The sequence below is a fragment of the Aulonocara stuartgranti genome (genome assembly GCF_965226115.1).
Source record: "Aulonocara stuartgranti genome assembly, chromosome: 8".
NCBI classification, from domain to species: Eukaryota; Metazoa; Chordata; class Actinopteri; order Cichliformes; family Cichlidae; genus Aulonocara; species Aulonocara stuartgranti.
In genome coordinates this window covers 5322000-5337906 of record NC_138959.1, presented here as the reverse complement: position 1 = coordinate 5337906, position 15907 = coordinate 5322000, and the positions used below count along the sequence as shown (strand labels likewise).

The 15907-nt window shown below is 39.2% G+C and overlaps 1 protein-coding gene across 3 annotated transcripts in view; it reads left to right on the top strand.

Annotated features, from left to right (window-relative positions):
- The window catches only part of tbkbp1 (TBK1 binding protein 1), a 160492-nt gene extending 144822 nt beyond the window's left edge, over nucleotides 1–15670 (top strand). For all 3 annotated transcript variants that reach the window (XM_082544969.1, XM_082544968.1, XM_082544967.1), the window contains 3 exons: nucleotides 682–797; nucleotides 5560–6347; nucleotides 9845–15670. In XM_082544969.1, the coding sequence (XP_082401095.1) occupies nucleotides 682–797; nucleotides 5560–6347; nucleotides 9845–9973 (1033 nt within the window). In that variant the 3' untranslated portion in view covers nucleotides 9974–15670. The remainder of the gene's footprint in view (nucleotides 1–681; nucleotides 798–5559; nucleotides 6348–9844) is intronic.
- The last annotated feature ends 237 nt before the right edge of the window (nucleotides 15671–15907 follow it).

The following is a 15907-nucleotide window of genomic DNA, read 5'->3' as shown; positions in this document are numbered from 1 at the left end:
TTATAAAAATTGGTGAGATAAACAGTCTTATCAGATCTGGGGCTATTGGTAGTGACTAACTACTAAATCTGCTACATTCTTGTTGAACAAAACTCCTTATATCATGGCATCTAAACTGTCAGATAAATGCTTACAGTCTGTAAAGTGATTATTTTTCATATCCACTTGCTTAATACTAAATGGCCTCACATGAGTTGATATTGCAGGGTTCAGATCAGTTTTTATACTAACAAAAAAGACAAAGTCATCTTGTTGCTAGGGCTAAAAGACACACAGCCTTGTTTACGCTTCTTGAAATAGAGATGCTGTAGTCCGTATGGCCTCTCAGAGCCTTGACACATCTTGAAATGGTGTGATTTTATGCACTTCAATTATACACCATGACATGAGATCTAAGAATTCAGGCCTAGAAGCCTGTCAATTCCTAATTTGCAGGTCCATGTCAGAGCTGCAGGATTCATTGAGTTTAAAGAGGAGATGCGTTTGTATTGAAGTTGCATGCATTCATTTAAAAAATGGTTCAAAGTAATTAAGATCAGTGGTGTATATTCGACAGAGATTTGACAGAAATTACTATGTGTGTGCAATCGTGCGGAGTTGTAACACCTTCTGTTAACATTGTGATCCTCTATGATTAAAAACGATGACGATAATGACACATTGCCTCGCTTTCTCCTTCAGGGTGAATTTGGCTCTGGCGTACACAGAGTTAACGGAGGAGCTGGGACGCCTCCGTGCGCTGAGCTCCAAGCAGACGGAGATCCTGAGGAAAGCCACGCAGGAGCAGGCTAGTCCAGGTTAGCATCGACAGTAAAAAAGCAAAACCCACAGCACAGCAGCACATGAAGCTCTTCAGCTGAGATAACTGGCTGTTACGCTGCACGGCCTTATCTGTAACGGATGTGCGTGTGCAGAAATGTGCGTGTACAGAAATGTGCGCGCTTCTTGTCACCTTGACATTTAAATGGAATTCCACATTAAAACGATTCAACATGTTTGAGTCACGCTAATATCAATATATTGTTGAAGTCGGCTTTATGTTTTTTATTGCACTACAGTCAGTTGTCTTCTTGTGTCCATAGGTGTGTTTTATCCTTTTTTAAACACTGAAGCTAAGTCACATTTTAGGTTAACAAGAGCAAATCTTTAGAAGCGCATATTGATTAATTATCTTTAGTTTAGCTTTTATTTTACTACCAAAAGAACAGAGACAGATTATAGATCACAATTTTATTAATTTCTCACATAATTAATATAATTATTTTGTTTTTGTAGCTGTTGCTTTATAACTAGTGCAAGGATTTTAACAGCTGTTTTTTTGCTTTTTTGTGGATGACAAAATTAGCTTAATTTACATCGTTCCAGAAACAAGAATGACTTGATGTTTAATATGATAAATATAATCTTATTATGCTTATAATTTAGATAATATTTAAATAAACAGGAACAGTAATAACTATTTTATTTTATTTCTAGTAATTACAAATATTTTTTTTTAAATCTGAAGTAAATGGTCTCAGTCTACTTTTGTAATGTCAGTTGCTTATAACCAATTTTACACAACTGCAGAAGTACAGCATTCCTGCAGAGTTTCTGCCTAAGGCTTTTATCTTAAAAGCCAAATCAAAGGCGAGGCCACCTAGCACATTTAAAGAACACGCGGGGTTCTCGGTACAAGTCGTGCAGTCACACAAGCTACCCAACCTAGCAGCTTGCCGGCTATCAATAGCTTCCTTTGTAACACTGTAACCAGAAAATACAGTTTTTGTCTTTATTCGGACTCTGCATTCATTTATAAGCTAAGCATAGCCATATTTGGCAATAGTAATGCACTTCAGCACTTCATTTGAATTCTTATAGGAAATCTGTACAAAGGCCTTCACACACTATAGCTGTTAGAGGTCTCACATTTTAGCTTTCTTTCTAAGTCTGTTCACACTGTGGTAATAAAAAAAGTACTTAGTGCTTGAAAAACAGTGTGCAGAGTGCTCTTGTATGGCGCTAGCCTTCTCGATTTGAAGCAGTCGTTTCAAAAGTATTTCCCCTGTGAGTGTTTAAGGGTGCTATTGTTATCACTGATGCATCAAAGTCAAAGTACAGTTTGCAGTTTACCACTATGGTAGTCGGTTCATGTAGAAAATTTTTTAGAAGAGCTGTCATGTAAGTTTTCCGTCAGCAAAAGTTACGTAGAAATGACATGTTTATAAATGATCCAGGAAGCAGACAGTAAATATAAAAAAGTACATTTACTGACATGAAACTACAATGAGATGGATGATAAAGTAGTATTTACGTTTAAATCCTAAAGTAAAGTTTTTAGCTATTTCATTGGAATAAATGTCCTTCGGTGTAGGTGCGCGTAAAAGCACAAATAATTGATATAAAAGTTTTATATAATCAGAGCTCTTAAACATTGAAACACCTAGCTAAAATCTATTTAAACACATCACGTGGACATTTTTGCTCGTTCCATTCATGTGCCAGAAAATAACTACTGGTTGTGATTTGTTGCAGCTGTTTTCTCATTAAAACAAGTAAAGATAGGAACTCACACAGACACGTTGTGGAGTAAAACCTAAAAGTGCTAAACGCTGGCAACACCTTTCTCTTCCTGTGCGCATATTCACACACATAGCTAATGTCTCGCAACTGTGCATCTACTACCTACCACAAACCAAAAAATACCACACAGACTGACAGTTTGTAAATGCTACAAACTGGAAAATAATGTTTAAAAAAAAAGCCTCAATGAATATGTGCACATTTTTACATAGCTAGCAGCGGGGAAAACACAGAAAACCCCAAGCTTCATCTGAGTTCTCCTTAAACCCGGGGCAACTCTCGCAAAGCTGGAAAAAGCGTCTTATATGCCACTTCTGTTTCATTAGTTGCAGGATTGTGCGAGGGATATGATTTCCTCCTGGATATCTGTAACGCAAACAAATATTTTTCATGAATTGTTAAAATATTCAGGGAGGTGGGAATTTGTGAGGAGCCATTAAATTTCTCCTGGGTGTTGTATGAGTTAAGGAAAGTAGTCCCATTTGACTGTGTTTTTCTCATTCAAAGAGCGCCTGAGAGCACAAACGCCCCCTCCCTTTTTACACCTCAACCAATCAGCCATAAATGATGTTTCCTCTTTGAAATGGGAAGTGGAGCTGAAGTGGTGACTACAGGGCTGACTGACTCATCAGCATATCTTGTAATTACAGGAAATACTACAACTGTACTTGTGCAAATAAATCTTTTTTTATGAATATATAGGGGAACATAATGTGCATCTCTATTAAGTGACTATCATGTCATATCATCTGAAGAAAGGATTAGAGCCTTACAGAAATGTCATCTAATAAAATAATGGTATCATTGCCAAATAATGAGCTGTAATGAAAATGTTATCTTTATGTATAATTAAAGTGGCGAATCAGTTTCCTTTTCTTCACATTGCGCCGAAAAAATAGTGGAACAGAATCATATAAGTGACTGTTTGGGAACAAAAGCTGTTGTAAGTGTGTACTCTATTATTGCGCAAGGCTAAATGTGCATTGACACCTGAAGACTTGTGTTGGTTATTGTATTCACAAGAGCCACAAGAAACACACACCAGTGAGTGATACGTGTTGTCTCACAGCTGTTGTTCGTTTTAAAGGTGTTACATGAGGTTTGGGTCAGGGTTCTATGCACGCCACTTCAGGTCTTGCACAACAATGTGTACCCGGTGTCCAAAAAGAAACAGTTATTTTCATGTTTAAACAAAAACGGGGCTACCACTGTTCGCTAGCAAAAATGCTAGCAAACTACTGTTCGCACATGGTCTGAATGTTAGCTTGCAGACAGATTCAACACTACTAAAATATTTTTTGGATTGTCACCTCACTGACTTGTTGTGGATGTGTGTCTGTTTTGGGGTTTAAAAGTCGTAGCGAGGTCAGATGGCAAAGATCCTCGAGGTCGACACAGACACAAATAACCAGTCAAAATCTGTAATTTATGTCACCTTTTGCGCAATGTAGTTATTTTACCAACCAGCAATCTGTTTAATAAATCCAAAAGCAGATCTAAGTATGAAATACAGCTCTGTGAAAGGCTTGAGTCACCCCTCATTTCTTTGGGCTTTACTCGGAAAATGGGACATGGATAAAGCGATTTACTGACACGTGCAAACATACATGGGAATATAGAACAGAAGGCAAAAGCTGAATTTGTACACTTTAGAGCAATTTTTGGTTTGACTAACTTTATTCCTCAACACAGCATGAACTATTGGTTTCTTAATATTTCTTGAAGTATTCTTCAGGAATAGTTCTCCAGGCTTCTCAAAGGAATCCCAAAGATGGTTTTTTGGATGTTGGCTACTTTTTGTTTCATCCTTTGTCAGGGTGCTTTAATAATGTCGAAGTCTGGGGAGATCAATCAATGACTGATAGTGTTTCATTGTATGTTTTTCTATTTAGGTATGCTTTAGTGTGTTTGGGATTGCCATACTTAATGCATGTTGGATCAAAATACCTTTCTGCATTCATAATTTCATTACATAATCAAATGTGAAAACATCTCCAACACCACTGACTGAAATGCAGCCATAAAACTGTGGTTTACAGCTGGCTGTAGATGCTCACTATAGTACCTATTCCGTGATCTCTGTTTTCAGATGCTTTTAATCTGCTTCAGGTAATTTTTTTTAAGGACACACGACACACCATGCCAGGATATGCCTGGCTTGTAGTTAATATCTCTTTGAGAATCACCTTGCTGGTGCAAAATTAGAATTTTATGTCTGTCAAACTGTGTTACCTTTGGCCTTTTTGGAGATTTTTACTTTGTTAGAAGTAACAAAGTGCCTAAAGATTAAAAAAATTACAAATTGATTCTAAGTTGTTTGTCACATGTAGACACAACAATGGTTCGTGCTGTGAGTTTGGTGCCTTTTATATGCTTAACCGATTCATAGATCAGAGCTAAAACATTAAACCAAAATAAAGAAAGAAAACATTCCTCTGAAAATGGACAGAGAAAGGACTGGACTAACAGTGAGTGCAGAAAGCAGCCAATTTCCAAACTTTCAGAAAGCCCGGACAACACGGTCTGGCTCCTTGGAAGCAAAATAAAAAGAAAGTAGAGGTGGTTTAAGACTTTTGCACAGTGCTGTATGAAAAACAAAACATGAAAACTGTTTGAGTGTTTATTCCTACATGCCAGACATGAAGTAATCTGACAGCAGACTTGCAAGAAGCACTGGTTGAACGTCCAGTAAATAAATATATAGTGTGTACTGCAAAGTACAACTGAGCTCTGTGTATTGATTTGTGTTTTGTCCTGTATAAGTAACAGCATAAGTAGAGCTAATGTGTTTCCCATCATGCCTTCTGTGTGAACAGTTTTGGAGCTTCATGAGATAAAACACTATTCATCTCTTTCTTTGTGCACCGGTTGAACAGGCCTTAAAAGAATGTTGCTGAAGTATGTTTTAACTCTTGTCCATAGTGTGTAATGAATTATAGCATGTTGCTAAGATGCATGCAAATCTTGATTGGGTTTTTTTCCTTTTTGTTTCCTCAGTCCAGCTTCACTCTCCCATACACCACCAGCGCCACTCTCCAGTATCGCAGCGCCACTCGCCCATTCCACAGCGCCATTCTCCAGTCCCGCCTCCGCCGCACCACTCTCCTATTCAGCAGCGACGCTCTCCGGTGCTGCAGCGCCTCTCCCCGGACATGCACCGCCGCTCACCCCTGCTGGACGTGAACGATGGACCAGCCTCTTACTCCTGCCGACCACCCAGCCAGCACCTACGAGCCAGCTTTCAGGGTCGTCGTAGTTACTCAGAGGTTGCCGATCCCTCAGCTTACCAGTGCCCGCCCCGCTTCTCTCTGGACCCAGTTTCCACCCTGCCGAAACCTCGGCCCTACGTTGAGAGCTACGCAAAACAGCAGTCCCAACACATAGGTTCTCCCCACAGTAGACTGCAGCACAGAGGGTCCCCATCTCCCCATCAAGGTGGCGGAGGGGGAGACGGAGGCCATGACGAGAGCTCCATGCGCCACTCCAGAGAGATGCCATTTCCACTGTCAGAGGTGGCCCACCTTCACTTTGAGCCCCCTCCTCCTTCCACACCAGCCCCTCAACCACCACAATCCTCAGAGGATGAGGAAGAGTGGACCTGTCCGCATCCCATCAGCCCTCCGAGGACACTGGGCGTGCTCTCTGCTGCAGTGCCCAGCGGTGTCATGAGGGGCCCAGCGTCCTGCTCAGCCTTTCCCGTCCCTCAGAGGTCTAACACCCTCACCTGTCACCCGCAGCCAGGGTACATGTCAGCAGAGCATGCTCAGTCCTGGCCTTCAATCAATGTGAGTTTAAATAAAGTTTATTACATATATGTAAACCATAAACATTCAACCTGATGCATGTTTGCGTTACTTTAAAAACATTAACTAGCACTCGGTGTCAATTTTATCAGTGCTGCAGTTGTTGCAGACCCATTTTTAAAATTTCCACTAAGGGTAGCTTGCTCATGCTTAATCATCTTAAAGTCCGTGCCATAGTTCCTTTAAATGAACATTTCAAAAAATATTGAGAAATACATTTCTCAGCTTTCTTGTGAGAGACTAGAAGTTTGATACCAATCTTATGACTTTGCATTTAATACAGAGATGGAGTTAAGATGTGCTTAGACAAACTTAGCAAAAAGGGGGAAACAGCTTACCCAGGCATGTGTGAAGTTAAACCACATGCCTAAAAACAATCCTTCAGATATGAAAATGTACATATTTTAATTATTTAACCTACACAGAAAAAAAACAAATGCACAAATCCATATTAGGATATAATAAAAAGTCATCTAATCCTTACCAGGTAAACTTGGATGAACAGTAACACATGCTATATTACACCATGTCATTATTTATCTAAAGGAAGTGGAGGCATGATGATTTAGACTTGACCTGGGCAACCTGCAGTCATGTCCTCTCCATGCTTGAGTACTCTAGATAAAAGGCCAATTGTTCAACAGCTGAAGTTTAGCTAAAATTGGATCATGCAAAAGAACAATCACAGCAGCAAACCAACAAAGGAATGGGTGAAAAAGAAAAAAATAGTGTTGCAGTGGTCGAGCCAAAATTAACTGAATTGAAATGCTGTGGACCTTAACACACAGAATGACCTTAACATGAACTTAAGACCTGCAAGACCTTAACAGAGCTGTGCATAAATAAATACTCAAAAGACTCAGTTAACTGAATCATTGTTCTTTATAAAAGTGGGGGAAAGCCCTCTGAAAATATGAAGTCATGCATAAAATAATAAGGTTTCAGGTTATACTTGGTTTGTCATATACTTCTTACATAGTTTTTCTTGAATGAATAATAACATGGAGTAATGTCACATACTGATGTTCTTCTGAAATTATTATTTAAATAATTTTAGTACCAGATTATTTTTTTATTGTTGTCCTGATAATTAGTAACTGAGCTGGTCTGCTGTTTATTCTACTTGCACTCTCAAAGCACTTTGTTACACTGTAACAGCAACTCCAGGTTCAGTACCTTGCCAGAGGATATTTTGGCATGCAGACTGGAGCAGCAAGGGATTGAACCACCAACCTTCCACTTAGTGGATGTCCCGCTCTACCCTTGAGCAACAGCCACTGAATAAATGAAACAATTTCCTCTAATATTTTCCAGGTTAGAAAGATTATTCACCAAAACAGACCAAAACAAACTGTGTTCATGTGTTGTTGGCAGAACAAGTCCTAACAACAGTTATGTCACATTTGTGTTAGAGAAGAAAGACACCCTACATTTTGGTTAATTGACATTCAATTAGACGTGTTGGTGACTGTATTTAATTTATGATAGCACAAGTCTGCTTATTTCCCCCTCTGTCCACATTTTAAGATAAACTGACTATACCGAGGCGTATTTGTGGTGTTTATAAAGCCACAAAGTCCTCAGATGGAGAAGGCTGAAGAGAATAGATGAGTCAGTGAAAAGTCAGACTTTTACACATGAAGCCGCAGTTCTTTTCCGATTTCCTACTGACAATCTTGGTTTTCTTTAACCATGATGATGCACGTTCCTTAACCTTTAAAGGGAATCCACTGATTTCCCCCCGACTACAGAGTGTTTACAGTTCCACGTTTGTATTATTGCATTTTCAGTGGGACAAAAATATAAAAAATTACCTCAAACTATGTCACATGAGTCAGTGTTGGCTAGGTGTGAAGATGAAACTACTTCCTTTTTGAGGGTAAAGGACAAAGAGTACGCTCTATCTAAAGTATAGATGTAACCAGTGTAACGTCACTCATTGTTTTATGAAATCCAGTTCTAAGTCATCATGAGTAAACTGTGGATCTGACTAAACAGCACTTGAAACCAGCAACGGAGACCATAACTTATAGGTTGTTTTTCATAGACTTCTATGAAATCACACTTCTTATTTGAAAAAAAAATATCACAGGAATCACCCCCTGCTGGACATAAAAAGGACTACACTTCCACATTTGCAAGTATTTGCCTGTTTTTCGACATCCATCTTCTCGACAGTTTATGGGATGTTGGCTACAGAAGCTCCTTTTAACGTAGCTCACCTAAACTGTGGCTCATCACTGAATTGCAGTGGGTTCACTGGGTACTTTTGACAAGCAGAGAGAGAATGGGCTTAGAAACACACCACATATGATCTGAAAGCTCTAAATATAAAGGGGAGCTCTTATGCTAATATTTTTAATTCTTGGACTCTACTAGTGTAGCATGACTCACAATTTTACAAAAAATCTCATACCAGCTTTGGTGTAGTCACTCAGTTCATCCACTTCCTGAAACAAGCTGTTGTAACTGCCTTCCCCCTGCCCTTTCAGGCAAGCTTGCACAGCAGGTAGGTGGAACTATTGTGCTCGCAGCCTGAGCTAAGGATATCCCTTCTCTTCAAAATCATAATCAGCCAATAATAGCACTGAGAGCAGACTAAAGTCTGAGCTTTAGGCGTATTAGGATTAATTGTAAATCTGCTGGCCTCATTATTTGAAATATAATATCAGTATTCACTGCTGTAGCAGTGTATATATACAGTCCCAGGTACTACAGCCTCAGATGAGCAACTGTGTCATTATTTATTTCTACATACAAAAGTAGTATGTTGAAAACTAAGTACACGCTTACTGTTTCCATATTACATAGAATTAAGAGGCTAATCAAGTAATCAAATACAGGTATTTAATTGATCGTTAGCAAGTCATACAGCAGCTTTAACGTCAAGCAATCGCTCTGTGTATGACTTTTTCAGTTTCTCACATCATTGTGGAGGAATTTTGGTCCCCAGTGAATTCTTTATTATGTGGTAATATGCAAAACCTTAGTACTGAAAGAGGGCGTACTTCAGTACTTTCTTTTTCGTATGAGTGCATCAGAGAAAAAACTCATAGCAGGTCCTCTTTAGCGTTAAATCATGAGGATCACGATGTACTTAAGCAACAAAATCAACAAAAAAAGAAAATTGAAGCTGGTACTGATGTTAAGTCGCCCTTATTAAGAAAGCAAATACACATATTTCTCACAATTGTGAACTATTTTTTCTAATATATTAAATCCACCTGGGTTTACTACAAGTTTGTCTCTTTTTAAAAACCTTTTGTGTAAGCCTGAATTGATCGCTTACCCTGCAATGATGAAACTGTGAATCTGCCTCCCACAGACTTACTAATACTATCCTGTGAAGTGAGTACGCTGAGGACTGCATGTGATTTGACCTGATAGTGACTACATGTCCATACCTCTGTGTGTGTGTGTGTGTGTGTGTGTGTGTGTGTGTGTGTGTGTGTGTGTGTGTGTGTGTGTGTGTTTTGCAGCTCTGGATGGAGACCGAAGAGAGTGACATGAGGAGCTGCCCTCTCTGCCAGCTGATATTCCCGGTCGGTTACCCTGACGATGCCCTCATCAAGCACATCGACTCCCACCTGGAGAATAGCAAGATATGATTGTCATGGCAACCAGCCCGCGCACATCTGCGCTCTCTTCTTATAGATTATGTAAGAGATTAGCAGACCTGGCTAGAGAGGAAGTCAAATGTACACAAACAAGCCATCCATTTAGGGTGTGAACCAGTTAGCTGCTGTATGTGTGACGCTATAGGTAGAGATGCAAAGTGGCGCAGAGGTTTATTTTATTTTGGAGGAATTTAAAAATAAGTCTACATGCAGAGTCCCTTACTGATTGCCCTTAAGACAGATCTGCCTGTATAATCACTGGCTCTGGTTGCTGCTATTTGTTTAAAAGTCTTGTTGTGCAGTGTTCAGGCAATTTAGGGTATTGTGTTGTCTTTTTTTAAATTATTATTATTATTCTTTTTTCTTTTTCCGCTAAAGTGTGGATTTGATTTAGCAAAGTAAATTGTGAGAGGCACACTGGCAGGTTCAGGGGCTCTGCATGCCAAAATGTTTGTCCAGCAGTAAAAGTTCAGGGAGCTATGGTGCAACTATTCTCACCACTTAGCTTTAAATATTCCTGCTTGGAAATTTTCTATCTCGCACAGACACACACATATACACACAGACGCGCACTGCAGTTTATTTTACAGAGGACCCTGCGCAGTAAGTGCCAAGGACAATGCCCTGGTAGAAGCTGGTCTAATGAGATGATCAGAGGGCCATACGAAAGCATGCGGGGAAAGTCGTTTTAAGTTTCTGACACCGAAGGAAGGAAATGCCAGTTTCACTTCTCTGAAACAAGGAAGTATGGCAGTTAAGAAAGTATAAAACATTCCAGTCTTTCATTTCATCTGCTGAGAAAAAAACTGACAAACTGGAGAACATGAATCAGAAAGGATGTCTGAGTGAGCCAGAAAGCTCCAAATTTTGTGTTTTGATATTGCCCTGCAGGGCGGGGCACCGATGAAGGTACTTTAAGAGGAGGGAAATTTTAGTCAGTATATACCTTTTATGCTTGCAGCCTGTTCAAATCGTATATTAGCCCTTTCAGTTAGCATAGTCTATACAATGTATCAGTTTTCAGTCCCTATATATATTTTCAATATGTAATTTACTATTTATATTGTCTATCTGTAAGGCAAAAAATATGAAGTTATATTTTTGCAAATGTCAACGCACCACATGTCTCATGCTGGTGAAAAAGAATCTTTCCCATGTGCTTACATGCTGCTACATACAGCAGACTCAAAGCTCAAAATCCCACTGAATGGGATACTTTCTGTACAAAGAATATCAACTGGGATTCTTCTCAGTCTTCCTCGAGATCTGACCTTCGTAAAAGATTGATGTCACGACTGCCCAGACCGCCCAACAAAAAACTAAAACACACAGCTGGTTGCATGAGATCAAGACATCTGACCTGCTTTGAAGAAAAAGTGGCAGGCTTTTTAGTGTACTATTTTTACTGTCTCAGAGATCTGACATCAAAAACACCATCGCCAATCAGCAAAGTTATCTCTCCAGGGTTTAAGCAAAGACGAGACTCTTCTTTTGATACATGTGTTTAATTTTTACCACAAGGGAACTCAAGATCTCTTTGTGGGACCTGAACTTTTTGAACACAAAAAGTGAAAACAAAAACAAAAAAACACAGTTACACTGATGTCAGCTAATCCGAGGCTTTCAGTTACATGTGCAGTTTCTAACGTTTGGGGATGTCCCTACAAAGCCAACCATGCATCTCAACCGGTTTGAAGTTACTGAAGAGAGGAACGCAGCAGATTAGAGCACACAGGGCAGTGACTGTGACCGCAGGATGATGATGGACGTGTACCATAATGTGACGCACTCTTGAGCAAATCACTGAATCACTGCAAACTCTGGATGCTTTGAGTTTCCTGTGAATGTTTAGAGGAAAGAGTTTTCCAAATGGATCAAAGAAGTACCAGTTTAAAGGATGACTCTGGTTTATTACCACCTGCCTCTTAATTTATCAGGTTTTAACATTTATTATTGGTTCTGATGACCCTGCAATCATCTGCTTCACTGCTGAAAATTCAAAAAATCTTACTAATCAATCAAGCTCTCTCAGTTTTCTCAATAATTTGAACACTGGCATTTTTTAAATGTTGCATGCAATAAGCTGACTTCAATTGATTACTGAAATTTATTTTTAAAACGTTAGCGAAGGACTCAAAAGTAAAGTTCTTAGGCATTAGCAAGCTAGTTAACTTATTAGCATACCACCAGGTTTAAATTTTAACAGATGTGTTTGCACTGCTGAGTTCTGCAAAGTTCATATTCTAACTGAAGAGGTTAAATCAAAGGTACTTGCTGGTAGTCACTCGGTGAAATTGGTTGCAAAACGGTATATAAGGCGCTACACCAAAAGCCTCCTCGTGATTGTCTTGGAGTGCAGGAGATTGCCGTCTTCGTCTACTTTGGATGGAAGACACAGACTTGTCTGTAAAGCTTTGCCAACTACTTGGTAATTGGTAGCAGAACTGAAAACTGCAATGCAAAACAGAGAATCAGGCTGTTTGCCTTCAAAGTAAAATTTGCGTCATTTGAAACGTGTCGGTTTCAGTGGTAAAGTACAGCTTTTACTTTGAAGGCAAACGTTCTCCGTTTCTGTTTTGTGTCGCACTTTTTCAAGTTTCGTTACTGCTAAGTGGTTAGTTAGAGAAGTTGGCATCCTCCAGTGACCACAGCAGTATATTAGTGACCAAAGCAATCACAGGGAGGTTTTTGTTGAAAAACCCTCTTTGTGATCGACTTCCACTGACAACAGCAAGCAACGTCCTGCATACACTCGCTAATCGATCTGGGTATGTAAATGTTTTAGTTAGTGACTCTAATCTGCCGGTCACTGTGCTGATAAACGTCTTCAGCACTGTAAAATTAGAAATTTGATCCAAAACAATCACATCTTTCAAATCCAAATGAAGTGGATCTGGTGCCTAAGCCTCACCAACAAGCCAGCAAACCTTAAAAACTGCACCAGATGAGACTCAAACACATCTACCAGCACACCTTACTTTTGCATCGGGTGACTCATGATGCTTTTTTTTGCTGTTTTAAAGTGGAAATTATAACTCAGAAAAAGTCACCATCCACTGCTACAGACTTAAAATGCTTAAGTGTTTTAAATGTAGTGCTGAAGATTTTTATTTATTGATTATTATTATTATTGGCATTGCAAGAGAGCAGAGCAAGGTTAGAAAGTCATTATGATAACAGTCACTCAGCATTATCACACCTTTTTCAAAATGTATTTAAATAAAGAAAGCATGCATATAGTACACATCTGGAATCTCCAACGAGCGGCAACACAAGCTGTCGTCTGAGCTCATCTTGATTGTCTAAAAGCTTGTCGTAAACAGGAATCTGTTACACTTTAACCTTACCTTCCATTTGACGTGAGTGTGTTACAAGCTGTGGTTCTGTAACTTTGTTACTTTTGAATTTTCTTGATCTAAAACTGAATGTAAAAAAAACCTGTCTGATTTACTTTAAATGCTCTGTGTTGTTGTGTCGTTTGCATGAGGTGTTAACAGGGGTCTTTCAGCGACGAGGTCATTGTCATCTTGTAGTTCAAATGCATTCCATGGATGATTCATTTTCTTTCTTTTCTTTTTAAAATAGGAGCAAGGTGGGGGGGAGAAGAGAGCTCTATTTAACACCTCTGCTAACCAATTTCCTGGGGGAAAACCTAAAAACTATTAAGAATTTCACAAGAAAATGGTCAGGTTCAGAGAAGTTCAAAATGAGTGCATGTAGCAGATTTCCTTAAGTCTTGCATAAAATTGATGACAGCTTGTGTTTCCTGCCCAGTCTGATTCTTAAGAACCGGGAGGTGATTACAAACTTATTGATGCTAAAAAAGAACTGAATTAAAATAAACCAGAATTGTCCTTTAAAACTGCATCCTGAGGTTTACAGTAACTTCAGAGCAGTTCTTGACCATTAAATCGAAGAGGGCTTTCATGGCTCCAGAGTATTCTATATACTGTCTGTACAGTTTGTAACTATATCACTCTGTGTACAATATTTAAAGCTGTGTATAGACAGAATTTTTGCAAGTGTGTAATACTAATGAAACATGTACTCTATTACTCAACAACTTCAAATTGGAGTGTCTGTAAATCAGTATATACACATAATCCTAATCAACACCACACTAAATATGAATTATATGTGAGTTACATGCCAGTACTACCCTACAACTTTACTCACTACTTACTTTTACTCACTAAGTAGCGGTACTTTCTATATTCAAGTGATATCCAAAAACACGGTTGCAGCTTTCAGAGAAAAACCTGTGTTTGTCTTAAAGTTTCGGTCCTTACAGAAACTTTTTTTCCGACTTGACTGATAATTCAGCAACGGCACGAGAATCAAAACATGCACAGCTGTTTGTCTTTGTGGAGGAAGATGATGCGACGTTGCATCATAAAGTATTTGTGCAGCAGTAGAAAACTGCAAACCAGTACAGTAGTACATGATAAACTTTAATGTAAAGGGGACCTATTATGCTTATCCTTTTTTTTTATGGGATAGTGGATGTTCATCTTTAAACGTGACCAAAGTTTCAAATAATGAGGTCTGTGTAGGTACAAGAAATCCCTTCGAGCCGAAAGCTCAGGCATTTCAGCAAGGCACCTTTAGTTTTTGAGGGGCAGCCAATCAACAGAAAGCTGCTTTAAAGTGTGCAGGACAGGATGTAATGGCATCGTTTCAGATAGAAGTCCAGTATAAAGTGAATTTTAATGAAGGGTCAATCATGCAATGTTACTCCAGTAGAGTCCAAAATAGCATAATATGTCCCCTTTTAGTTAAAACATGATTAAATCACTAAGATGTGTACTTTTTCTTACGACTGAGGACCTATGTTGGCTCAGAACCAAAGAAAATAATTTCCTGTCGTTTCAAAAACTGAGGGTTTGCTTGGCAGGTAGTTCATGTCATGTATGGGAAGATGCTGCACTGTGGTTCATGCTGTCTTGTGCTCAACCACAAACGTTTTGGCCAGCAGCAGCGGTGCAGAATGATCACACCCTGCATGAGTTCACAATGCGATGCACACGGATGTTCACACAACAACACATTCGCGCGTGTACGAGCCGCCCCGAGGCCCACCGAGTGAAGTTTAGGATCGCTGGTTCAGGGTTTTAAATGTTTAATTTCTGGTTTTTGTTTCCACCAGCTGCCATGGTTTAAAAAGTCAACGTCAAAAGCTAAAATCATAGCGCTGTATTCTTATTTCTCGTGTTTTAACAGCAAACTGGCTCCTTTGGTTTACTCAGGAGACTAACAAAGACAGACAAAAAGATCAGCTTTGCCAGCATTAAAGATTAAATAGATTTCTTTGTCATGAAATTTCAGTCTAAATTTCTTTCAGATTTACTCAGGAGACACATAGCTAGGTCCAGCAAAGAGCTGCAGCTGAAATCAAGTCAGTTTTCTGTTCTCGTGTAGCTCCACTTGCCCATGAGTAACTATGTGAGTCAGGCTGTCTAAATGCGAAACCTTCATTGCACATGGAGACCTCGGCACTAATGAACTCTCCGCAACACTAATGAGAACTAATATTTATGTGTTTAAGTAATGTGTGGTGGAGCAACACTGCTGGCATTCAACAAGTTTAATGAACACAAAGAAAACAACCACAGAGCCACACAAAGAGACCGCTTTTCTTTCTCCATCTCAATCTCTCTGTTTGTAAATATTCCACTAAATAAACTGAAACTTGCACTGAAATGAAGTGTGATCGTGCTTCTTTATGCTCGCACCGTGATGTCATTTCCTCAGCTCCATTTCACATCCTGTTTTCGTTGACCAGTATTAATTTTAGAGCTCCAGTTGCACATTGGAGCTACAGGTGTTGTGAAGATAAACTGCATGTTTTTCTGCGATACAGAAAAACCTTCAGAGGTGCAAATACTGCTCTGGAATTTAAAACTATGATAAAATAACTGTTTTCTG